General features: G+C 47.6%; 1 protein-coding gene across 2 annotated transcripts in view; it reads left to right on the forward strand.

Moving 5' to 3' along the window:
• The first annotated feature begins 4,745 nt into the window (after positions 1-4,745).
• Positions 4,746-26,406, forward strand: part of LOC115475878 (CDK5 and ABL1 enzyme substrate 2-like) — a 40,064-nt gene continuing 18,403 nt past the window's right edge. The window contains exons 1-2 of one of the 2 annotated variants that reach the window (XM_030211940.1): positions 4,746-5,179; positions 14,713-14,805. In XM_030211940.1, the coding sequence (XP_030067800.1) occupies positions 4,797-5,179; positions 14,713-14,805 (476 nt within the window). In that variant the 5' untranslated portion in view covers positions 4,746-4,796. The remainder of the gene's footprint in view (positions 5,180-14,712; positions 14,806-26,406) is intronic. The other variant, XM_030211938.1, reaches the window with a different exon arrangement.

Raw genomic sequence — 26,406 nt, forward strand, 5'->3', positions numbered from 1 at the left:
AACAAAATTACAGAGCATATTCAAAAGCATGGATTACTGAGACAAATCCAACATGGATTTAGCGAAGGGAAATCTTGCCTCATCAATCTATTGTATTTCTTTGAAGGGGTGAACAAACATTTGGATAAAGGTGAGCTGGTCAATATTGTGTATCTGGATTTTCAAAAGGCATTTGACAAAGTACCTCATGAAAGCCTCCAGAGAAAACTGGAGAGTCATGGGATAGGAGGTAGTGTACTATTGTGGATTAAAAACTGGTTAAAAGATAGAAAACAGAGAGTAGGGTTAAATGGGCAGTATTCTCAATGGAGAAGAGTAGATAGTGGGGTTCCCCAGGAGTCTGTACTGGGACCGTTGCTTTTTAACATATTTATAAATGATCTAGAGATGGGAGTAACTAGTGAGGTAATTAAATTTGCTGATGACACAAAGCCTATTCAATCGCAAGAGGATTGTGAAAAATTATAAGATAACCTTACTAGAGAGTTGCACGGGGACAGAAATCAAACCTGTCCACGCCCATCCCTGTGAGAATATAACCCGTCCCCAACGCAAGTAATTTCCTCCATCCCAGCTCCCGGCCCGCCTAGTCTTTGCTGTGCGGCAGTCACCTTGCTCCCCCTCCCCCACCCTAAGAAAGCCAGATTCTACAAGCAATAAATAATTCTAGTAAAAGTAACATAAATCATTTTCTTCTGTACCTCTGCTAAGACTGCAGAGGTTCAGATTAGCAGGACCCAAAGCAGTCCAAAACAAGTAAAGTCAGAAACAACACAGTTTATATTAAATTGTTCAACCGCCCTTAGGATTCACCTTTGGGTTTAAAAAGCAAAACCATGTGCATGTAAGGATTGGATAAACGAATTAAAGCAAAGTTTAAAGCAAATGCCCTTAATATGTAATACAGTGCAATCCGCTTAAGTGCAAGGGTCTGGGACCAAAAAAATACATGCAGTTAACCGGAGCGTGCACTTAACTGTTGTGACCCAAAGAAGCTTGACATCTAATAAACATATGTACAGTACTGTTTATTATATGTATAGTATACAGTCTCCGTTAACTGATGTTAGGCTTACTTGAAGTAATCAGTCATAGTCCTCTGTACACTCTTGTCTGTGAGTTCCATAGACTATGTCTGTCAGACAGTAAAAACTGTCATAGCACTGACATCCAGTGGCCTCCAGATAGGCCCGCACGATGTTGAGACTCTCCAGCGCTCTTGCAAAAGTGACAGGAGGTTCTTGAATTTTGTCAGCATGTGCCTTGCTGCTCATTTCATCATGTTTCATCATCAGCCGTTGCCTGCGTGTAGGCACATATCTCGACATCAGTGCTGTCATCAGCTGTTTGTAGATCGTAATCAACAGCTAAGTAGTGATGAAACTCCTCTTCAGTAACACCGGCTGGGATGTCAATAGCCTGTTCATCTGACGCGTTTGCAACAGCTGCATCTGTTTCATCCCGCTCCACATCCCTAACAAAGCTTGCCCGCTTGTAGCAGTTCACAATGGTTGCCTGTGTAACATGATTCCAGGCTTCTTTCTGCATATGTAGGGAATCCAACAGTGATAGATTACGAGCCAGTTCAACAACACATTTATCCTTGCCAGTCTGGTCATCCATAACGCTCATCAGACGACGTAGAACAATAGCCCGATAATGTTTTTTGAAATTGGCTATTATGCCCTGATCCATAGGTTGGATCAGAGAGGTAGTGTTTGGTGGCAGGAAGACCACCTTGACGTTAGACAGCCTGACATCATCACTGTGTGCAGCACAATTATCACAAAGCAACAAAATCTGATGCTTTTGCGCCCGCATTCTAGTGTCTAACTTCTTTAGCCACTGCTTCCAAATTTCCCCAGTCATCCGTGAATTTGCCTTAGCCTCGAATGACACAGGAAGTCGCTTAACATTCTTGAAGCAACGGGGCTGTTTGCTCTTTCCAATGACGAGTGGTTCCAATTTCTCACTCACATTCATATTGCAGCAAAGGAGGATCGTCAGTCGGTCCTTCGACGTTTTACTTCCTGTAGTTTTGGCTTGTTTGTGGCCTAGTCCAGAATTGTGTCTGGGGTGAATGGACTAAAGCTGAGAGAGGGAATATGAAACAGGTGCAAAATCCTCAGTAATTTGCCAGTGAAGAGTCATGGCATTCAACAGAGCAGAAGGATCAGGCTGTGTCAAAAAATGAATTTGAAAATAAATGTTTGGGAAAAAATGGTTGGGAGGGAAATTGAACATATGAAAATAATATGTTTATGGCAAACTAAGTGTTAAAAGATATATGTAATAAAGAAAAACATTTGGTTTATTATTGCAATTAAGGGGTCCTCACTGTTTATGGGAACTGTTGGGGATGTCAGTTGAGAAAAAGAAAATGATGTGTTGACATAAAAAGTTGTTTTGGTTTTGCAATAAAGTGTTCTCCACAGTTTGGGAAACTGTTGGGATATGGAAAAAAATGTTGTCGTATATTGCTATATCATGAAAGGGTTGGAGTCTACCTGACCCCTATTTAAAAGAAGTTTCCCTTTATGTGACTAGTGTGGGGAAAAAATAAAAGTAAAACCCACATTGATAACGTGTCCAATAGGTGGGGAAGGAGAGAGGAAATTGTAGTCTCTCCTGGAAAAAGAAAAAAAACGGAAAGAGTATTTCCTTACAAAATGTGAAGTAATGGAAGACAAGTTGGTGTGAAGAAAATGTTTGTATAACAGGAGTTATGTAAAGTGGAAAATAACCATGGGGAGAGGAGAAAATACATGATATTATGTGTTGAATAAAGTTGAAAAAGTGTTGTTTAGGGTTGCTGTCGCTCCAGGAGAAAGGGAGAACAGAACCCAAAGTAATCCCTTCAAGGGATTGGTGGCTGGGGGGAGAGTGTAATCCCCTGTTAGTTTGAGATTACTAAAAAGAGTAAGTCCCTGTGCAAAGACACTAGGGGGAGTAACTGGGAGGTCCCTGGGTGGGAGGAAGCCCAGCTCAAGGGAAGTAGTTTTGGAATAAAATGCAGAAAGAAAGTACACTGATGAGTGATGGGGGGGGGGGGGGGGGGGGAGGGAGGGAAACTAGGAGGAGATCAAGTGTTTGCCCTGTAGGGTTTTTTTTTTCTTTTGGGATTTTTGGTTTTCTGTTTGTTGCTGGACCTGTCAAGTAACCCGAAGAAGGTGAAGGGGGATCCCATGTAAAAGAAGTGAATCCATTGGCGGAAAAAAAAAAACTTGCTAAGAAATAACTGTAAAGGAGAGCTCTGGGTGGGCAGTGGAGGGACCAAGCCTGGGAGTGTGGGATAGGAGCCTGGGAATGCCCACGCCGAGGCCAGGATGGGCCAGTACAAAGGTCACCCTGGGTGGAGGTTAGGTAACTGCTTTGGTGACCAAGTTAGAAACTATGAAAAAAACAACTGAGACACTTAAAATGGATTATACAATTCAACTGGACCAGGTCCAGTTAGATGTGAAGGGTTTGCAAGACTTTAAGAATGCTACAATTGTGGACAAATGAGTTGTTCATATGTGGATTGAACTATTAGGAAATTACAATAGAAGGTTGAATTCACCTATTTTGAATTTTCCAAAGACCTTGGTCTCCACTCCCCATAGCTTTGTCCACCTTCAGATTCTCCAGCTGTTTATCTTCCTGTAAGGATTGTCCAGAGTGAAGCAGTAGGCCGGCTGCCAGATCCATCATTGGACTTAAATAATATATCAGCTATACTAGAAGAATCTATGACAGAAGTTGCGGAAAGAGCTACATTAATAATGTTCATGGTGTTTGAACATGTGAACTCTATTTGAAACAATATTTTAGGCACTTTCAAGAACTTTTTGGTGGGTGTAAAATATTTCCGAACAGTGCAAAGTTTACCCAAGAAAGGAGACAGGCTTTTCTCACAATGCGTCAAGAAGTGAAAGATTTGAGTGCATCTTTTTTTTTTTTAGCACTTCCATACAAATGTAGAATAGTATATGGTCAATTGAAGTATGTTTTCTTTGCCCCTGAACAGCTGCGTTACTTCCTGGGCTTCAAAAAGATCCAGTTTTGCTTGGTTTGATTTATAATCGAGGTATTTTCTGTTACACCTTGCTTTCTGATTTGTTACTTTCACTGCTATATTTCTTCGAGAGTTCTCTCTCCTCATTATTGTGGTCTAAGGAAGATTACTATATATTCCTGACTAAATCTGCCTATAGTGTTATTATTAATCTGTATTGCTGGGTCAACAGAAATCTTGTAATATTCATACATTTATATATATATAATTTTTTAAACAATATCGGTAAAATAATACTGCCGTGTACAGACAGGACGACAACAACCATAATTCCCAAGTTGTGGTACTGTTCAGTATGACTGCTGCTAACCATAAACATTGCTGCTTGCTCAGCGACGGCGGGGTACCGTATAATTTATTTTGCAGTCAAAACTGTCAAGCCAGTGTCCAATCAGAGCTCGCTAGAACAGTGTGAGCCAAAGACAGCGCGGGACGTACACTGATGGACCAATGTGCTTGGCTAGACGTATGGTCCAATAAATGCGAAGGTTGGGCGGGGCGAAGCGAAGCCCTTGAGTAAATGGGTGCATGCGATGGCAGGAGTGCGACAGCCGGTTGGGTCGGTACGTGTGACTGTGCAGGATAGGCAGAGGCGCAACAGTGTGGTCTAATGAATGGGAAGTTTGGGCGGGCGTGACCGTTTGAGCCAATGAGTACATGAGGTAGTCAGAGCGTGGCCCAGTGAGCCAATGAGAGCGCGATGGGGGGTGGGATGAGGCACTGAGAGCTCAGTCGGAGAATGGCCGCCGCTGCTTGCGGGCCTCGGGCCTCGGCGAGCAATGGCGGCCGGGCGCAACAGCAGAGGAAGCGCGGAGACTCCCGGCGCAGGCAGGCTGCCCTCACCTTCCTCAGCAATATCTCCCTGGATGGGCGGCCGCTGAACGGGAGCTCAACACCCCCGCTGGTTGACAGGCAGGGCCCGTATCCGGGGCCCCCCAATGGGCCTGCGGCACTTCTGCCCAAAGAACCCGGCGGGACCGGGCCACTCAAAAGCGAAGGGAACGTGGATGCGGCTTGGTTAAGCGGCCTGTGCCCCCCGCTCTCCCCCGCCTGCGCGCAAGGGCCGGGGTTCCTGGCGCCGCACAACAACAGCAGTTTCACGCTGGACCTCCAGAAGCAGAGGTGAGTGAGGAACGCTGTCGGGAAGCTTACATACTTAAGTATTGCCACACAGGGACAGACCAAAGGTCCATCAAGCCCAGCATCTTGTTTCCAACAGTGGCCAATCCAGGTCACAAATACCTGGCAAGATCCCCCAAAAAAGCTCAATGCATTTTGTGCTGCTTATCCCAGAAATAAGCAGTGGATTTTCCCCAAGTCATTTTATTAATGGTTTCTGGACCTGTGCCTTTAGGAAGCCATCCAAACCTTTTTTAAACCCCGCTAAGCTAACCACCTTTACCTTGTTCTCTGGCAACAAATTCCAGAGTTTAATTACACGAGTGAAGAAAATTTTCTGATTCGTTTTAAATTTACTACTTTGTAGCTTCATCGCATGCCCCCTAGACCTAATATTTTTGGAAATAGTAAACAAACGATTCCACTCCACTCATTATTTTACTACTACTTAAAATTTCTATAGCGCTACTAGATGTATGCAGCGCTGTCCTCTATCATATCTCCCCTCAGCCATTTTTTCTGCAAACTGAAGAGCCCTAGCCGCTTCAGCCTTTCCTCATAGAGAAGTCGTCCCATCCCCTTTATCATTTTAATGTCCCTTCACTGTACCTTTTCTAATTCCACTACGTCTTTTTGAGATGCGGTGACCAGAATTGAACACGCTATTCGAGGTGTGGTCGCACCATGGACTGATACAAAAGCATTATAACATTTTTGTTTTTCATTCCTTTCCTAATAATATCTAACATTCTATTTGCTTTCTTAGTCACCGCAGCTCACTGAGCAGAAGGTTTCAACGTATCATCAACGACGACAGCGAGATCCATTTCTTGGTCGGTGACTCTTAACGTGGAACCTTGCATTACGTAGCTATAATTCGGGCTCCTCTTTCCCACATGCATCACTTTGCACTTGCTCACATTAAGCGTCATCTGCCATTTAGACATCCAGTCTCCCAGTCTCATAAGGTCCTATTGTAATTTTTCACAGTGATTAGAGGGAAGAGGAAGTGGCAAGGCCCCCCCCCCCCCCCCATGGTATAACCAATGAGTGTTCCAAGCCTCATTCTGTTGCTCCAGTTGCATCTGTCTCATTATGGAGTCGGCAGAGATTTTGACTGCACTTCATGACAATTTCTTCTATCCCCACCGGAACCCCACAGCAACTTCATTAGCTTTCGTCTAGACTACTGTAATGTGGTCTATGCAGGAATTGCTAAAACTGAACTCAAAAGACTGCAAACAATTCGAAACACTGCTTCCTGTGTTCTATCCAAAACCCAACGTTGAGACCACGTTACTCCCTTGTTCCAAAGCTTCACTGGCTGCCAGTCAACCAGAGAATTCAGTTCATGATCCTGACTTTGACTTACTGGCCTCCCGGATTATCTGGCTAGACTCCGTTCCCTTAACAATCACCACCTTACTCTTCCTAATCCTCTATAAACACCCTGGCAATCCATTCTTGGCCCCTTACTTATGGAATAATCTCCCCTCTTTCGTTAAGATCTGAGCCATCCTGTAGTAATTTTAAAAAAGCCTTGAAATTGCATCTGTTCGCTTTAGCCTTTGAATGCTTTTTTTTTTTATCCCTATAGTGTCTGGCAGTTGGCTAGCATGGTTGACAGTTGGACTTTCTAATGCTCTTGAATGATTGTGTTGATTGTGAATGTTAACTTCTATCCAAACTTTTTTGTTTGTTTATTTTAATGGAGTTCTTTTCTTGCTTTTTTTTTTTTTATGACTTTTGGGTTGTTCATTGCTCTGATTTGTCTCTCAGTATCCCCATTCCCGTGCAGTTCTCTAGTTTGGGATCAGACATCCAGGGGTGGGGTGCTCGATTCAAATTCCACTGCAGCTCCTTGTGATCTTAGGCAAGTCACTTAACCTTAACCTCAAATATAACAATTAGATTGAGCACTCCAGGGACAGGGAAATACCTAATGTACTTGGATGTTAACTCACCTTGAGCTACTACTGAGAATGATGTGACAAAATCTAAATTACTAAATACACACTACTTGAGTGAATCTCTTCAGAGTTTAGGTATAGCCTAGTAATTAGTGCAGCAGACTTTGATCCTGGTGAACTGGGTTTGATTCCCATTGCAGCTCCTTTTGACTCTGGGCAAGTCACTTAATCTTCCATTGCCCCAGGTACAAAAATAAGTACCTGTATATAATATGTAAACCGCTTTGATTGTAACCACAGAAGGTATATCCTTGCATAAAGGTGATTAATAAAAATATAGGTGTGGAGGTTATTAGAAAATATTAGGGGGTAAATTATTCTATTACTTTTAGCATATAACATCATGAAACACATACTGGCATGAAATAACATCACATGCTGGCACACATTATTATTACACAATAAAGTGAAAGAAAAATGTTAAAAAAAAAACTAAAGTGGAAGCTTCTCAGTATACCTATATAATACATGGCATACGCACTGCCATCATGCATGCCTACAGCTAGAAAGGCAAAAGCTTCTAATGTGTGACAAGTTAAACAGTAGTAGCTAAAAGGAGACATCAGGAGAGACCTCCAACAGGGAAAACATTACTGAAAAAGATGTCCCTTTAAAAAAGCTTTAGGGCCCAGATGCACTAAACCTTAACGACCCTTTAACGAAGACATTTTCAGCCGTAGCATGCATTAAAGGCCATTTTCCAACGATGCTAGCAGCTAACGAAAACGGAATGCAAACGAGTAACTACCATTGAAATGTGGACAATTCGGGATGCACTAACCATACCGACGATTGCAACGAATCATTTACCGTGATAAATTTAACGTGAGGTCAGACCTGTCGTTAAGGCCTGAGCTGTCATCTCCCCGCTTCCCCCTGCAGCATAAAAATCCAAGCTGGCATGTTTAAAAACAAAAGTGAGATAAACAACACAAACACGCTTTCCCCTGCATAAAATTGAAAATCAAAACAAACATCAAAAAAGGATCGGGAGGGGGCAAAGGCGCTCATCAGGAGCGACCTGTATGGACGGCCTTGCCCCCCGCCCCCCCCTCCCGCCCAAGGTTGCCGCTGCTCCCCGCTTTTCCCTGTATTAAATAAAAACTCAAAATAAAAATCAAAACTTTTGCAGCGCTGGGCCCCCCTCCCTTCCTGTCTCTCTCTCCTTCTCCCACCACTGCCCCTCCACCGGGCCCCTCCTCCGCCTTACCGGGCCCGCGCAGCGCCTCTCACCTCTATGTGAAGGCGCTGTACGGGCAAGAAGTACAACAGCTGATCGACGCGAGTCTTCAGGACGTCTCTCCTTCCCTGACCTGGGCACGCCCCCGTCTGACGTAAGCAACGTTACTACGTTAGACGAGGGCGTGCCCAGGTCAGGGAAGGAGAGACGTCCTGAAGACTTGCGTCGATCAGCTGCTGTTCTTCTTGCCCGTACAGCGCCTTCACACAGAGGTGAGAGGCGCTGCGTGGGCCCGGTAAGGCAGAGGGGGGGCCCGGTGGAGGGAGGAGCGGCGGCGACGACCTCATGGGGTGGGGCACGGGGCCAGAGGATGGCAGGAGGCGGAGCAGTGGTGGGAGAAGGAGAAAGAGAGAGACAGGAAGGGAGGGGGGCCCGGCGCTGCAAAAGTTTTGAGTTTTTATTTTAAGTTTTTATTTAATACAGGGAGAAGCGGGGAGCAGCAGCGACCTCGGGCGGGGGGGCAGGGGGCAAGGCCATCCATACAGGACGCTCCTGATGAGCGCCTTTGCCCCCTCCCGATCCTTTTTTGATGTTTGCTTAGATTTTATATTTTATGCAGGGGAAAGCGGGGAGCCATGTGTTTGTGTTGGGTTTTTTTGTTTGTTTGTTTTGACGTTTGCGGCATGCGCAGAGCAGCCAGCATAACGCTTGGCTGCTCTGCGCATGCTTTAGGGGCCGATTACCGATGGGGATTACACCAATTTAACAAATCTTTAATGCATTGTACTTTACAATACCGTACCGTTTTTTTGGTGCATTCTTCGTTTTTTAAAATTCGTTAAGGACTTTTACGTTTTACATTTTTTTACGTTTGGTTGATGCATCTGGGCCTAGGTGTCAATGAAACACTGAAAACTAGCAGCTAGGGAAACAGAAACCGAAGTGAGCAAATGGTCAAACTAAGTGTACTTCATGGACTTGACAAATACATAGTGAGAGGTGTTGTACAGGAAAAGCATCCAAACTGCACCAGTATCACAAAATTAGGACACGTCTACTAAACACACTCTATGCACACAGTGGTTTATTTAGTTAACAATGGGGCTCATTTTCAAAGCACTTAGCCTTACAAAGTTCCATAGTAATCTATGGAACTTTGTAAGGCTGAGTGCTTTGAAAGTACGCCTCAATATGTCTCTAGAAGAGAATGCTGGGCACGTTTCTTGTCTGTTTTATATACAGAATAATAAATCCACAGGATGTGAAATAACGTACAGGGAAAAAGCCTCAAAGAGCTTGGGGACTGTATAGTAATTCTCACTCTCAACAAGCTGAACGGACAAAAAGTCCTCTCCATCATCAGCAAAAACCCCTGCGGCTACGGCTATAAAAGAAATATTTGCGGTAGCCAATTATTTTAAAAAGTTTTCAACGATAGATACATTTTCAATATATTGAACGCTACAATAGGAACACAGACAAATTTTTACTAATCACTGGTTCACTTATCTCTATTAAGCGTGTTCAATCCACGGTTGCTCCCGCTGTGCGGTCCCTCAAACACTGCCCTGAGCCGACGGTGGCCAGCGTTTCGCTGCTTCTTCAGGGTCTCAGGCTGCAACTATACAAAGTTAAATCGTCAGGATACTAGGTTAAAGTAGCAAACAAATATATACTCTATCAAAATATTTAGTAAACCCCCCCCAAAAAATCACACAGTACATGGAATGCTCGCACAGCTTCCTTCGGCAACGTGTTGGTATTAAATAGACGCCATGATGTGTTGTAGTTATAGTCCTTGTGACGTCAGACGCTGAGATGATTTTGGCCAATCGGCAGTGCGGAAAAAATGACAACCGATCAGCTGAAAAAATAACAACCAATCAGCCGACTGAATGAAAACCAATCACCATTCTAAAAAAAGTGACACCATTCTATGCGACTTGTTTAGACCTCTCGGTTCTAGGGAATGAAGTCTGTAGATCCATTTCTGTTCTGCTTGTAATAAATATCTGCGGTGGTCTCCACCTCATGGGGATTTTAAGATTTCTTGTAAGATCGTGCAAGTAAAATCATTGAAGGCATGTGAGTAGGCTTTGCACTGTGAAACCAAGGGTGAACCTATTTTCTGAATGTTGATCGCACTTCTGTGTTCAGTCAGGCAGATGGATAGAGATCTCGAAGTTTGACCCACGTAGATTTTATCGCATGGGCATTTCAAACAGTACACAACAGAACTAGATCTACACGTAGTGTTAGTGCGAAGAAAATACTTTTTCTGATTACTTGGATTTACAAACACGGAGGACTCTGACATGATCCATCAAAAAGAACATTCTCCGCATTGTCTATGACCTGTCGGGGCCTCCGTTCTCGTAGCAGGATCATTAGGGCAGGATAATGCAGCCAGACATAATAATTCCTTGAGATTTCTTTGTCTACTGTAAGCAATCCTCAATTGCGCATCTTTGAACAGTGGGTGGGTTTGAATTAAAGTCCAGTGTTTCCTGGCAATCGCTGCTACCAGGGGTGAGGCCGAATTGTATCTCATAACATAGGTGAATATCGTGTCTTCATCTGTTGATGCTGTACATGATGTATTTAATAAAAGATCTCGGTGATTGTATCGTGCTCTTGCCTTCCGGATTGCCGCTTTAGGATATTCCCGGGTTGCCAACTTCCAAGACAGGGATCATTGCTTGATGTTTAAATTCTTGATCACTAGAACAGATCTGTCGGTGTCTCAGAAATTGAGAAAGTGGTAAGCTGTTTTTAAGAGCCGTTGATTGACAGCTTTCATAATTGAGAAATGTATTTTTATCTGTGATTTTATGAAAAACTGTCATGTTGAAACCATATACAGCACATTTTGACTTGAGGGCAAGCTCCAAAGAAAGGGGGCTGACTGTATATTAGAGGGGTAAAGTATCTCTTACATATAGAGCATGGCTGTTATAAAATGTCAGGGATATATGTGTGCAAAATGTAGGCACCCAAAAAGCTTTTCTTTTTTTAGTAGCTCAAAGTGAGTTCCATTCAGGTACAGTCTGCATTCCCGAAGGTATAATTTGGGCACAGTTGCAATACACAAAAACCTGCTTGTGTGCAAAAGCATTTGTACCCTACTAGGAAGCATTGTATAAGCCTCTTCCATAAAGGTACATGGGCGACTATTTCTTTATAAAATGGGTTCTTTTTTTGAAGATTTTTTTTTTAGGCACTCTGTTAATTTTGTGTCTCTACAGCATTGCATAGATCTGAAAAGTACTACAGAAATAAGTTTTATTAGCCCCTAGCAGTGTTATCTCCACATAAATGATAGCTTACTTCTGTTTTGGTGATGTCTGAGATTCAGGACATGAGTGACCAGTCAGGATGCATGTTTCTTGATCGCATTTTGGACCTGAATGCTTGTCTTGTGGAGCTGAAAGAACCACTCAGCTCCACAATATAGGTCGCACTCCGTATATTGTTTTATTCAATGAAATTTATTGGATTTACAGACCTTAAATTTCTATCTAAATGGAGAGTCAAATGCAATACATTTTGGTTAGTTATTTTGGTCTTATTTAAAGAGGTGTTTGAACATTTTGGCCAGCATAATTGCATGGCCAAAATTGGACATGTTTTTTTTTTTTTTTAACATTGCAGGCATGAGAAATGGTGTCTTGTCCTGCATTGTTTCCTATGGCTCGATATTATGGTATAGGATTCAGAAAGCTTTAGGAGACAGACCTAAATATAAACCACAGCAAATGCATTTAGAATTTAAACATGCCATATGTTAACAAAGATATGAAAACGGAGGGTTGCTGGTCTCACATAAGTTAGCCCATTGATGCAGATGACACAAAACTATTCAAGGTTGTTAAAACACGAATTAACCAATGTAGTCAACAGAAATGTGTGGTCTGAAACCGCTGTTGTTATCCTCAAGTTCAATAAAACATCCTGATGGAAATTTCCACATGTAAAGTTTATCCACTTTACATGTGGAAATTTCCATCAGGATGTTTTATTGAGGACTAGTAAAAAAAACCCGTTTCTGATGCAAATGAAACGGGGGGGCTAGCAAGGTTTTCTTCAGAGTGTGTGTGTCCCTGCCCTCTGCCCTCTCTCCCCCTCCCCCCTCCGAGTCCAGTCCTTCAGTGTTGTTTCCTGCTGTTCTGTGTTTTTGTTACAGAGAGAGTGAGGGCATCTCTCTCCACCCCTCCCCCCTCTGATTTTCCTTCACTCATGGGGAAACCGGATATCTCTGGCGCTTCACACTTCCGGCTGGAGGCTTCAGTGGTGCCTTTTATATATATAGATAATAAACAGCGGTTTCAGACCACACATTTGTGTTGACCATATTGGTTAATTCAGTGACCTGATTGTGGCTCAGTTGCAGCTGAAAATATGGGCAACACTGTTGAGATGAAATGACTATTAATTATCAAGGGAACTCAAGAGGGTAGGCATATAGGTACAGGTGGACTTTGCAACACTATTGGTGGATTGTATGATGTATGTATGTGCATGTATTGAGTATTAAAAGTTTTGTATATTCATAATCGGAGTACATTTACTGTATAAGGTTGGAATAACTTAGTACTCTGAGATAAAGCATTATCCCTCTGTGTTTATAGATTAAATTTTAACTGCCAGACCCTCGACCATTCTTCTAACGTTCGGAGATCCCTTCTCATCATTTCTACTTCCTCCAGGGTATCCACTCTATTGGCTATTTTCGTGTCATCTGCAAAAAGGCATACTTTTCCTTCTAACCCTTCAGCAATATCTCCCACAAATATATTAAACAGAATAGGCCCCAGCACCGACCCCTGAGGAACTCCACTGCTCACCTTCCTTTGCTCCGAGCGGATTCCATTTACCACCACCCTCTACCACCTGTAGGTCAACCAGTTTCTTATCCAGTTCTCCACTTTCAGTCCTAAGTTCAACCCTTTCAGCTTATTCATGAGTCTTCTGTCTGCATTCTGTATTGCACCAGTCTTCAGAGGTACCTTCTGAGCAGCATCTGTGTTAATTCCCTGGATGCAGTATTCTTTATCTCCCCCTCCCCATGCTGCTTGTACCACACTGGACACCTGTTTGCATATTTTCTAGTTTTCAGTATGAAGTTTTTCAATGGCTTGTTTGCTGTCGGATATGTTTTGCGTTTGCCACTTGTGAGTGGCAGTGACCTGCACAAGTGACAGAGAATAAGCTTACATTCGAGATAGACATTGTCTTACCTACCTAGGTGGTGCTTCATTTAAGAATATAATAAATGAAGTTAAGCAAATTCAGAGCCTGCGTAAATGGCAAAAACAGATCAGGATCAAGGCTGGAATAGACTTTGATGGCAACTCCAGTAGTTTGAAAGTAGGACCAGTGCCAGGCAGACTTCTGCGGTCTGTGCCCCAAATTTGGCAGGGAAACGCAGAAACAAAGTATGCCAGTGACTAATCATGAAGAAGTAGAGTGGAGTGGCCTAATGGTTAGTACAGTGGACTTTTATCCTGGCTACCTGGGTTCGATTCCCACTGTAGCTCCTTGTGACCTTGGGCAAGTCACTTAACCTTCTATTGCCCCAGGTACAAAAACTTAGATTGTCAGTCCTCTAGGGACAGACTTCCGCATACCTCTAGTAACGCTATAGAAATAATTAGGACTAGTAGTAGTAAGTAGAACCAATGCAGTTGTGTCAGATTCAGTACAGGTCTTTAGCTGTAAACACTTACTATGTTAGTACATAAGTTAGGGTCTATGAATCCTGACTTATCATCTTGACAGTAGTCAGTCTGGTTCTGTGGCTGCTGCAGGAACTTTTGGTTTAATGGTGGTACGCATGCCATCCATTAGTCTCACTAAGGCTGCTAGCTTTATTGATGGTGTGTACCCTTAATGATCCCAGAGGCGCTTATATTCCTTTGTTCCAATTCCAGGTCATAGTACACAGTAACATTTCAGCCAGTCCTGAAAATGGACTAGACTGAAATGTTCTTTGTGGTTGTATACCATGAAACGTGGTATACATCTTTCAACAGAAGAAATAACAAGAGATGTGGTCTTTGTAATACAGATGCTAGTAAATGAAGAGCTCTAATACCTGTACAGACCTTTCGTGTAGCCCTGCTTAGGCTAGCAAAGGGGAGAGAACAATTTTCAAAAGCCATTTGCACGGATAAGTAGCCTGGCTGAAAATGGCTCACCCTTTCTGATGGTAAAAGTGCACACTTAATCTGCTATGTGGCGGTATTTCATGCAGGTAGGAATTGAAACAGCATGCATAGTTGTATATTTTTCAATCAATTGCTGCTTTTAAAATAAGCAATAGGATTTATTCATTGTTTACATTAACGAGTTTACATGATTCTATATAAAATATTTTGCAATTTCAGAACAAGGCACTTGTCTGGATCTCCAAGACCCAAAACTTTGAAGAAAATTCATTTCATTAAAAGCATGAGGCAGTATGACACAAGAAATAGCAGGTAATGGAGTCCTAAGTCAGGTTTCAGCCATAAATGATATTTATAGTTTGGATTTTATTAGAAGGATAGTTGAGGATCTTGAATTCCTTGTCACTTGCAGCAGATGAAACCAGGAACTAGTGGGTTAAGTCCGCCTACCAGCAGGTGGAGATAGAGATAAACTAAAGACAGTGATGCCAGACAGCCACTATCTCAGCAGGTGGTGGATGGCTTTTTCTCCAGCTCCTGAGCCCAAGGCCTCTGAGGGTGCTCCTGGACCGGTGATCAGTTTGAGCCGGGGGTGGCGGACTGGTGGTGTCCCCTTTGGCAGCATACACAGTTGCTGGGTCCCTGCTGCACCTCAAATTCCCTCTGAACAGGCTTTTGCTGTTCCTTTCTTTCCCTGTTTGTTTCTGCCTCCTCACTGAAAAAAAAAAAAAGAGAGAACCATAGAATTTATTTAAAAGAGAAACAGAGAAGCACAGGGAAGTGTGTTTTTCTCCGAGGACAAGCAGGCTGCTTGTTCTCACTGATGGGTGACATCCACGGCAGCCCCTCCAATCGGAATCTTCACTAGCAAAAACATTTGCTAGCCCTCGCGCGCCGATGCGCACCGCGCATGCGCGGCCGTCTTCCCGCCCGAAACCGGCTCGTGTCGGCCAGTCTTCTTTTGTCCGCGCTCGGTACGGTCGTGTTACGCAGTTCGCGCCCCTTAAGTTGACCTCGCGCGTCTCTTTTGACTTTTCGCAAAAAAAAAAAAAAAAGGATTTCGGAAGACCTTTTCGGTCTTTTTCCCTTTCCTCTATTTCTAGTTTTTGCCCCGGTAAGTTTCTTTTCGTCTTCGGGGTAGGCCCTTTTGAGGCCTCTGGTCAAATTTTTTTCTCCCCCTCTTTTTGGTGCCTTACGCAATCACGAGTTTTGATCTCGCCGGCGTGATTTTTCCGCCCATGTCATCGAAGTCTCCCAGCGGCTTCAAGAAGTGCACCCAGTGCGCCCGGGTAATCTCGCTCACTGACAGGCACGCGTCGTGTCTTCAGTGTCTGGGGGCTGGGCACCGCCCGCAGGCCTGTAGTCTGTGGGCCCTTTTACAAAAGCGGACTCAGGTAGCGAGATTGGCCCAGTAGAACGTTTTGTTCTTGGGCTCTTTGTCGGCATCGGCACCGGGAGTATCGAGTGCATCGACGTCGACAGCATCTAGACCTCCGTCCTCGGCCGCGACTGCATCGAGTGCATCAAGGCATCGACCCTCTGCATCGGGGCTGAGACATTGGAAGGCTGCGTCGGCGGTACCGAGATCTCCACTTCTGATGTCGGACGGTGGTGCTTCGACTGGAGTGCAGGTGAGGGCTGTCCATTCCCCTGCTGGTGGCGGTGAGCCTTCGGGCAGGTCTCCCCCTACCTTGAGGGCTCCTGCGGTACAGCCCCCCCCCCCCCCCCAGACCGACCTTCTTCGGCCTCGGCCCCGAGGAAGCGACGGCTGGATTCTACGTCGTCCTCGTCGGTGCCGGGAAGCTCCGGTGACATGCTTCGTTCCAAGAAGTCGAAGAAGCATCGACACCGGTCCCCTTCCCGTATCGGCACCGAGAGCTCTGGGTCGCCGAGGGAGTCGGCACCCAGTAGGCATCGGCACCGAGAGGACCGCTCACCCTCTGTTCAAGAGGTGTCGATGCGCTCCACTATGGACAGCCCGGAACAGCCTCCACGCCCGGAACAGACTCTGACATCGACACCTGCATCAGCTTCCACGTCTTTCTCCACAGCCGCTCTGCACGAGAGTCTCCGGGCCGTCCTCCCAGAGATCCTGGGAGAGCTGTTGCACCCTTCCCCTCCGGTACCGGGGGTGCTTGCGCCACCGGTACCGTCGAGTGAGGTGCCGGCTGGCCCCTTGCCCGGGGTGAGGTCTCCGACATCGGTGCCGCTTGCGGTACCGACTGCGGTCGCCTCCCAGGAAGGCTCCCCGACGACGTCGGCGGAAGGAGCTTCGCCGGTGCGGGCGAGGGAGTCTACCTCTCGACGCTCCCACCATGGCCGTGGTTCCACGGAGTCGAGCCGGGCACGGCTTCAGACACAGGTCCGTGAACTTGTGTCTGATACCGATGGTGAGGCCTCGTGGGAGGAGGAGGAGGACATCAGATATTTTTCTGACGAGGAGTCTGATGGCCTACCTTCTGATCCCACTCCCTCCCCTGAAAGGCAGCTTTCTCCTCCCGAGAGTCTGTCTTTTGCGGCCTTTGTCCGGGAGATGTCTACGGCCATCCCCTTCCCGGTGGTTGTGGAGGACGAGCCCAGGGCTGAGATGTTTGAGCTCCTGGACTATCCTTCTCCACCTAAGGAAGCGTCCACAGTACCCATACATCATGTCCTCAAAAAGACATTGCTGGCGAACTGGACCAAGCCATTAAGTAATCCCCACATTCCCAAGAAGATCGAGTCCCAGTACCGGATCCATGGGGACCCAGAGCTGATGCGCACTCAGTTGCCTCACGACTCTGGAGTTGTGGATTTGGCCCTAAAGAAGGCTGAGTTCTAGGGAGCATGCTTCGGCGCCCCTGGGCAAGGACTCTAGAACCTTAGACTCCTTTGGGAGGAAGGCCTACCATTCTTCTATGCTCGTGGCCAAAATACAGTCTTACCAGTTCTACACGAGCATACACATGCGGAACAATGTGCGGCAGTTGGCGGGCTTGGTGGACAAGCTCCCCCCTGAGCAAGCCAAGCCATTTCAGGAGGTGGTCAGGCAGCTGAAGGCGTGCAGAAAATTCCTGGCCAGAGGGGTATATGACACCTTTGATGTTGCGTCCAGGACCGCTGCTCAAGGTGTGGTGATGCGCAGACTCTCATGGCTGCGTGCCTCCGACCTGGAGAATAGGATCCAGCAGCGGATTGCGGACTCGCCTTGCCGTGCGGATAATATTTTTGGAGAGAAAGTCGAACAGGTGGTAGAGCAGCTCCACCAGCGGGACACCACTTTCGACAAGTTCTCCCGCCGGCAGCCTTCAGCTTCTACCTCTACAGGTAGACGATTTTTTGGGGGAAGGAAGACTGCTCCCTACTCTTCTGGTAAGCTTAGGTACAATCCTCCTTCTCGACAGCCTGCGGCCCAGGCTAAGCCCCAGCGCGCTCGCTCTCGTCCGCAGCGTGCGCCTCAGCAAGGCCCCTGGGCTCCCCAGCAAAAGCAAGGGACGAGCTTTTGACTGGCTCCAGCAGAGCATAGCCGACATCCAAGTGTCAGTGCCGGGCGACCTGCCGGTCGGAGGGAGGTTGAAAGTTTTTCACCAAAGGTGGCCTCTCATAACCTCCGATCAGTGGGTTCTCCAAATAGTCCGGCAAGGATACACCCTCAATTTGGCCTCAAAACCTCCAAATTGTCCACCGGGAGCTCAGTCTTACAGCTTCCAACACAAGCAGGTACTTGCAGAGGAACTCTCCGCCCTTCTCAGCGCCAATGCGGTCGAGCCTGTGCCATCCGGGCAGGAAGGGCTGGGATTCTATTCCAGGTACTTCCTTGTGGAAAAGAAAACAGGGGGGATGCGTCCCATCCTAGACCTAAGGGCCATGAACAAATATCTGGTCAAAGAAAAGTTCAGGATGCTTTCCCTGGGCACCCTTCTCCCCATGATTCAGGAAAACGATTGGCTATGCTCTCTGGACTTGAAGGACGCCTACACGCACATCCCGATACTGCCAGCTCACAGACAGTATCTGCGATTTCAGCTGGGCACACGTCACTTCCAGTACTGTGTGCTACCCTTTGGGCTCGCCTCTGCGCCCAGAGTGTTCACGAAGTGCTTGGCTGTGGTAGCAGCGGCACTTCGCAGACTGGGAGTGCATGTGTTCCCTTATCTCGACGATTGGCTGGTGAAGAACACATCAGAGGCAAGAGCTCTACAGTCCATGCAGATGACTATTCGTCTCCTGGAGCTATTGGGGTTTGTGATAAATTATCCAAAGTCCCATCTTCTCCCAGTGCAGAGACTCGAATTCATAGGAGCTCTGCTGGATTCTCGGATGGCTCGTGCCTATCTCCCAGAGGCGAGAGCCAACAACTTGTTGTCCCTCGTCTCGCGGGTGCGAGCGTCCCAGCAGATCACAGCTCGGCAGATGTTGAGATTGCTGGGCCACATGGCCTCCACAGTTCATGTGACTCCCATGGCCCGCCTTCACATGAGATCTGCTCAGTGGACCCTAGCTTCCCAGTGGTTTCAGGCTGCTGGGGATCTAGAAGATGTGATCCACCTGTCCACGAGTTTTCTCAAATCCCTGTATTGGTGGACGATTTGGTCCAATTTGACTCTGGGACGTCCTTTCCAAGTTCCTCAGCCACAAAAAGTGCTGACTACGGATGCGTCTCTCCTGGGGTGGGGAGCTCATGTCGATGGGCTTCACACCCAAGGAAGCTGGTCCCTCCAGGAACACGATCTGCAGATCAATCTTCTGGAGTTGCAAGCGGTCTGGAACGCTCTGAAGGCTTTCAGAGATCGGCTGTCCCACCAAATTATCCAAATTCAGACAGACAACCAGGTTGCCATGTATTACATCAACAAGCAGGGGGGCACCGGATCTCGCCCCCTGTGTCAGGAAGCCGTCAGCATGTGGCTCTGGGCTCGCCGTCACGGCATGGTGCTCCAAGCCACATACCTGGCAGGCGTAAACAACAGTCTGGCCGACAGGTTGAGCAGGATCATGCAACCTCACGAGTGGTCGCTGAACTCCCGAGTGGTGCGACAGATCTTCCAAGCGTGGGGCACCCCCTTGGTAGATCTCTTCGCATCTCGAGCCAACCACAAGGTCCCTCAGTTCTGTTCCAGGCTTCAGGCCCACGGCAGACTGGCATCGGATGCCTTCCTCCTGGACTGGGGGGAAGGTCTACTGTATGCTTATCCTCCCATACCTCTGGTCGGGAAGACTTCGTTGAAACTCAAGCAAGACCGAGGCACCATGATTCTGATTGCTCCCTTTTGGCCGCGTCAGATCTGGTTCCCTCTTCTTCTGGAGTTATCCTCCGAAGAACCGTGGAGATTGGAGTGTTTTCCGACCCTCATCACACAGAACAAAGGGGCGCTTCTGCATCCCAGCCTCCGGTCCCTGGCTCTCACGGCCTGGATGTTGAGAGCGTAGACTTTGCCTCTTTGGGTCTGTCAGAGGGTGTCTCCCGTGTCTTGCTTCCAGAAAAGATTCCACTAAGAGGAGTTACTTCTTTTTATGGAGGAGGTTTGCCGTCTGGTGTGACAGCAAGGCCTTAGATCCTCGCTCCTGTCCTACACAGACCCTGCTTGAATACCTTCTGCACTTGTCTGAGTCTGGTCTCAAGACCAACTCTGTAAGGGTTCACCTTAGTGCAATCAGTGCATACCATTACCGTGTGGAAGGTAAGCCGATCTCAGGACAGCCTTTAGTTGTTCGCTTCATGAGAGGTTTGGTGTTGTCAAACCTCCCCGTCAAACCTCCTACAGTGTCATGGGATCTCAATGTCGTTCTCACCCAGCTGATGAAACCTCCTTTTGAGCCACTGGACTCCTGCCATCTGAAGTACTTGACCTGGAAGGTCATTTTCTTGGTGGCAGTTACTTCAGCTCGTAGAGTCAGTGAGCTTCAGGCCCTGGTAGCCCAGGCCCCTTACACCAAATTTCATCATAACAGAGTAGTCCTCCGCACTCACCCTAAGTTCTTGCCAAAGGTTGTGTCGGAGTTCCATCTGAACCAGTCAATTGTCTTGCCAACATTCTTTCCCCGTCCTCATTCCTGCCCTGCTGAACGTCAGCTGCACACATTGGACTGCAAAAGAGCATTGGCCTTCTATCTGGAGCGGACACAGCCCAACAGACAGTCCGCCCAATTGTTTGTTTCTTTTGATCCCAACAGGAGGGGAGTGGCTGTGGGGAAACGCACCATCTCCAATTGGCTAGCAGATTGCATTTCCTTCACTTACGCCCAGGCTGGGCTGGCTCTTGAGGGTCATGTCACGGCTCATAATGTTAGAGCCATGGCAGCGTCGGTAGCCCACTTGAAGTCAGCCACTATTGAAGAGATTTGCAAAGCTGCGACGTGGTCACCTGTCCACACATTCACATCTCATTACTGCCTGCAGCAGGATACCCGACGCGACAGTCGGTTCGGGCAGTCAGTGCTTCAGAATCTGTTCGGGGTTTAGAATCCAACTCCACCCCCATAGGCCCATGTTTATTCTGTTCCAGGCTGCACTCTGTTAGTTGGATAAATTGTTAGGTCAATCTCAGTTATGTCCTCGCCGTTGCGAGGCCCAATTGACCATGGTTGTTGTTTTGAGTGAGCCTGGGGGCTAGGGATACCCCATCAGTGAGAACAAGCAGCCTGCTTGTCCTCGGAGAAAGCGAATGCTACATACCTGTAGAAGGTATTCTCCGAGGACAGCAGGCTGATTGTTCTTACAAACCCGCCCACCTCCCCTTTTGGAGTTGTGTCTTCCCTTCTCTTTGTCTTGCTACATATGAGACTGGCCGGCACGAGCCGGTTTCGGGCGGGAAGACGGCCGTGCATGCGTGGTGCGCGAGGGCTAGCAAATGTTTTTGCTAGTAAAGATTCCGATTGGAGGGGCTGCCGTGGACGTCACCCATCAGTGAGAACAATCAGCCTGCTGTCCTCGGAGAATACCTTCTACAGGTATGTAGCATTCGCTTTGCTGAGAGCAGGTTTGTGTTACTGCTGTCTGAGTCCTGTTTTCTGTTGCCTGCTTGTCTGAGCCTGCCTCGAAGTGGAGTCGGAGGGTTGTTTTTCTTCAGCTCAGCTGTCAGTTCCCGAGCTTTCCTGGTCTGGGGTAAGTCCTGCTGGGGTCCTGTTCAGGGACGGACGTTGGCAGTGGAGGTGGTAAAACGCTGTTCCCGATGCGGGAAACGGCGTTTGGCAGCAGGCCTTTGCAACGCGGGGTGCGCTGATTTGGCGGGACTCGACGGAGCTGTGGCGCCCCCCCCCCCCCCCCCCCCCCGAGCGTGCTTTCCCGCTCCAGTGCCTGGCGATTCTCGCGCCATTTTGCAATCGGTCGTGGAGCCGGCTCCGGTAGCGGTTTTGGGCAAAGCTTCTTCTCCACTGGTAGGGGAGTCGGGGGAGCCGTCAGGCACTGTGGGCGGTGGTGCAGGTGCCATGGCTGCGACCTCCATTGCAAGGGAGGGGTTTTCGCCAGAGTTTATTTTGCTACTCCATCAGGCGTTTTTGTTGAAAAGGGCCTTGCCCCCCCCCCCCCCCCCCCCCCCCACGCGGCTGCGACAGCTTCGGCCTTTGATTCTCTCAGGGGGTAACCAAGAGATTTGGTGGTTTTCCTCCCTTAAAAAGCCTAGGCTTTCTTTGTGGTCTGAGGAGGGGTCCTGCATACTGTCGCCTGCAGCTTCCTCCGTGGTGACTCTCTCGGAGCAGACGGGGGTAGAGGACGTGGAGGACGGTGTTCTCACTGACCAACTGGAGGACTCTTCCGCCGTGAAGATTTTCCATAAGGAGGAGTTGTCCTCCTTTATCTCTCAGGCGCTGGAAGCCCTGAATATAGAGTACCCCTAGGTTGCGGCTTCTCAGGCTGTCAACCCCAAGATGGCTAGTACCAGACGACCTTCTAAGGCCTTTCCAGTACATGAAGCTATTGAAGAGTTGATTTCAGCCCAGTGAGCGGATCTGGATGGGCTGGAAGTAGCCAGGGCTATGGCCAGGCTGTATCCAGTGTCAGTGGACCGTTTAGAGCAGTTTGCTCTACCTAGGGTGGATGCCCTGGTGACGGTGGTCACTAAGAAGACTGCTCTTCCAGTGGAAGGTTGTGTGGCACTTACGGATATGCAAGACAGATGGCTAGAGGCCTCATTAAAACGTGCCTTTGAGATGGCCGCTTTGACACTTCAAGCTTCTGTTTGTAGTTCTTACATAGTAGATGACGGCAGAAAAAGACCTGCACGGTCCATCCAGTCTGCCCAACAAGATAAACTCATATGTGCTACTTTTTGTGTATACCTTACCTTTATTGGACCTGTCCTTTTCAGGGCACAGACCGTATAAGTCTGCCCAGCACTGTCCCGCCTCCCACCACCGGCTCTGGCACAGACCGTATAAGTCTGCCCAGCACCGTCCCCCCCTCCCGCCACTGGCTCTGCCACCCAATCTCGGCTAAGCTCCTTAGGATCCATTCCTTCTGAACAGGATTCCTTTATGTTTATCCCTCGCATGTTTGAATTCCGTTACCGTTTTCATTTCCACCACCTTCCGCGGGAGGGCATTCCAAGCAATCCACTACTCTCTCTCTGTGAAAAAATACTTCCTGACATTTTTCTTGAGTCTGCCCCCCTTCAATCTCATTTCATGTCCTCTCGTTCTACCGCCTTCGCATCTCCGGAAAAGGTTCATTTGCGGATTAATACCTTTCAAATATTTGAACGTCTGTATCATATCACCCCTGTTTCTCCTTTCCTCCAGAGTATACATGTTCAGGTCAGCAAGTCTCTCCTCATACGTCTTGTAACGCAAATCCCATACCATTCTCGTAGCTTTTCTTTGCACCACTTCAATTCTTTTTACATTCTTAGCAAGATACGGCCTCCAAAACTGAACACAATACTCCAGGTGGGGCCTCACCAACGATTTATACAGGGGCATCAACACCCCCTTTCTTCTGCTGGTCACATCTCTCTCTATACAGCCTAACAACTTTCTAGCTACTGCCACCGCCTTGTCACACTGTTTCGTCGCCTTCAAATCCTCAGATACTATCACCCCAAGATCCCTCTCCCCGTCCGTACTTATCAGACTCTCCCCGCCTAACACATATGTCTCCCGTGGATTTCTATTCCCTAAGTGCATCACTTTGCATTTCTTCGCATTGAATTTTAATTGCCAAACCTTAGACCATTCTTCTAGCTTCCGTAGGTCCTTTTTCATGTTTTCCACTCCCTCTGGGGTGTCCACTCTGTTACAGATCTTAGTATCCTCTGCAAATAGGCAAATTTTACCTTCTAACCCTTCGGCAATGTCACTCACAAATATATTGAACAGAATCGGCCCAGGTGGGCTCCTACTCGGATATTTGACACGCTATCCCCATGTGTGAGCACCAGATCCAGCGTCGCTCCCTCCCTCGTGGGTTCTGTCACCATTTGTCTGAGCAAAACACTTTGGAAAGCATCCACGATCTCTCCACTTCTTTCCGATTCCATAGACGGAACCTTCCAATCTACATCCAGCAGATTGAAATCTCCCAGCAAGAGCACCTCTCTCTTGTTTCCCAACCTTTGAATATCTGCGATCAGGTCTTTATCTAATTATTATGCGGCTAGAGCTTGTCTCAGTTGGCAACATTCTGTCATGGATTCGATTTCGGAGTCTGATATGCCAGGAACTCCTCAGATGTCGCTGATGGATATTGGGCTGGCGAACTTGGCGGATGCCTTGTATCATTTGGTCTGTGCTTCGGCCAAACTCATGGCATTGACCGTTTCCTCTCAGCGTCTTCTGTGGCTCCATAATTGGGCCGCAGATATGGCCTCTAAGCAACGGCTCATTAATTTGCCTTTCCGAGGGAAATTGCTTTTTGGGGAAAACCTAGAAAAGATTGTTTAAAGATTTGGGGGATTCCAAATCTCAGCGTCTTCCAGAGGATAGACCCAAGTCTACTTCCAGGCAGGGAGCCTCGAGTTCATGTTTCAGAGAGACGCGACAGTATCGCCCGGGGCAGTCCAATGCAGCCTTTCAGCGTCCTCGTTTTGGGCAGCGTTCTTCCTTTTCGCAACAAGAAGCGCAGGTCCACTCAGGAGGAGAGCAGATCGGTGGTCAGCTTTCTCTTTCTTCCAGAGTGGGCCAGAATTACTTCGGACCAGTGGGTCCTCGATGTGGTGCGAGAAGGTTACAAGCTAGAATTTTTCTCTCCCGTCGCAGACTTTTTTCTGGAGTCCCGCTGTGTATCCCGTGCCAAGAGGACAGTGGTTCTGCAGTGTTTGCGAGACCTGCTAAGGATAGGGTCATAGTAACATAGTAACATAGCATAGTAACATAGTAGATGACGGCAGAAAAAGACCTGCATGGTCCATCCAGTCTGCCCAAGACAAACTCATATGTGTATACCTTACCTTGAATTTGTACCTGTCCTTTTCAGGGCACAGACCATATAAGTCTGCCCAGCAGTATTTCCCGCCTCCCAACCACCAGTCCCGCCTCCCATCACCGGCTCTGGTACAGACCGTATATGTATGCCCTCCCCTATCCTCGCCTCCCAACCACCACCCCCTCTTCCCCCCAACTGCTCCGCCACCCAATTTCAGCTAAGCTTCTGAGGATCCATTCCTTCTGCACAGGATTCCTCTATGCATATCCCATGCATGTTTGAACTCCGTTACCGTTTTCATCTCCACCACCTCCCGCGGGAGGGCATTCCAAGCGTCCACCACCCTCTCCGTGAAAAAATACTTCCTGATATCTTTCCTGAGTCTGCCCCCCTTCAATCTCATTTCATGTCCTCTCGTTCTACCGCCTTCCCATCTCCGGAAAAGATTCGTTTGCGGATTAATACCTTTCAAATATTTGAACGTCTGTATCAAATCACCCCTGTTCCTCCTTTCCTCCAGGGTGTACATGTTCAGGTCAGCAAGCCTCTCTTCATACGTCTATCGTGCCTGTTCTCTCGAAAGGCGCACAGGTCGGTACTCCATCTTCTTTGTGGTTCCAAAGAAGGGAGGGGATTTTCGGCCTATTAATCTCAGAAAAGCAAACCAGTTTTTGCGGGTTTGTCACTTCCGCATGGAGACATTAAGGGCAGTTATTGCTGCTGCTCAACCAGGCGAGTTTTTGACAGCTCTCAATTTGAGGGAAGCTTTCCTGCACATTCCCATTTGGCAGCCCCATCAGAGATTTCTCAGATTTGCGGTGCTGGGTCAGCACTTCCAGTTTCGGTCCCTTCCTTTTGGGATGGCCACTGCCCCACGCACTTTTTCCAAGGTCATGGTGGTGGTGACAGCGTTCCTGCGAAAGGATGGGATTCGAGTGCATCCATATCTCGACGACTGGCTGATTCGGGCGACAACAGCAGAGGAGAGTCGAGTGGTCACCAACCGAGTGATTGCAGTGTTGTAAACCTTAGGTTGGGTGGGCAGTATGGACAAGTCATCTGGTTCCTACTCAGTCTGGAGTGTCTTGGAGTGCAATTCGATACGAAGCGGGGGAAGGTGTTTCTCCCCGAGGGGCGAAGGATCAAATTGCTTTCTCAGGTACGGACCTTATTGAGTCGTCGTGCTCCCTGAGTGTGGGACTGTGTTCAGCTCCTCGGTTCCATGACGGCGACCTTGGAGGTCATTCCATGGGCAAGGGCTCACATGCGGCCTCTTCAGAATTTCCTTTTGAGCAGATGGTTGCCGACGTCGCTGGATTATCAACGACATCTTCCTTGGTCGAGCCAGGCCAGGGACAGTCTCGCGTGGTGGCTCCGGTCAGCCAATTTACAGAAGTGTTTCTCTGGCGTCTCCCAATTGAGTGGTAGTCGTGACGGATGTCAGCCATGCGGGCTGGGGAGCCCATTGTCTTCATCGAGTAGCCCAGGGATCGTGGACCCCTCTTGAAGCGACTTGGCCAATAAATCGTCTGGAGTTGCAAGCAGTCGTGAATGTGCTGCAGAGTTTTCAGGACCTT

The sequence above is a fragment of the Microcaecilia unicolor genome, chromosome 8, assembly GCF_901765095.1.
Source record: "Microcaecilia unicolor chromosome 8, aMicUni1.1, whole genome shotgun sequence".
Classification (NCBI taxonomy): Eukaryota; Metazoa; Chordata; class Amphibia; order Gymnophiona; family Siphonopidae; genus Microcaecilia; species Microcaecilia unicolor.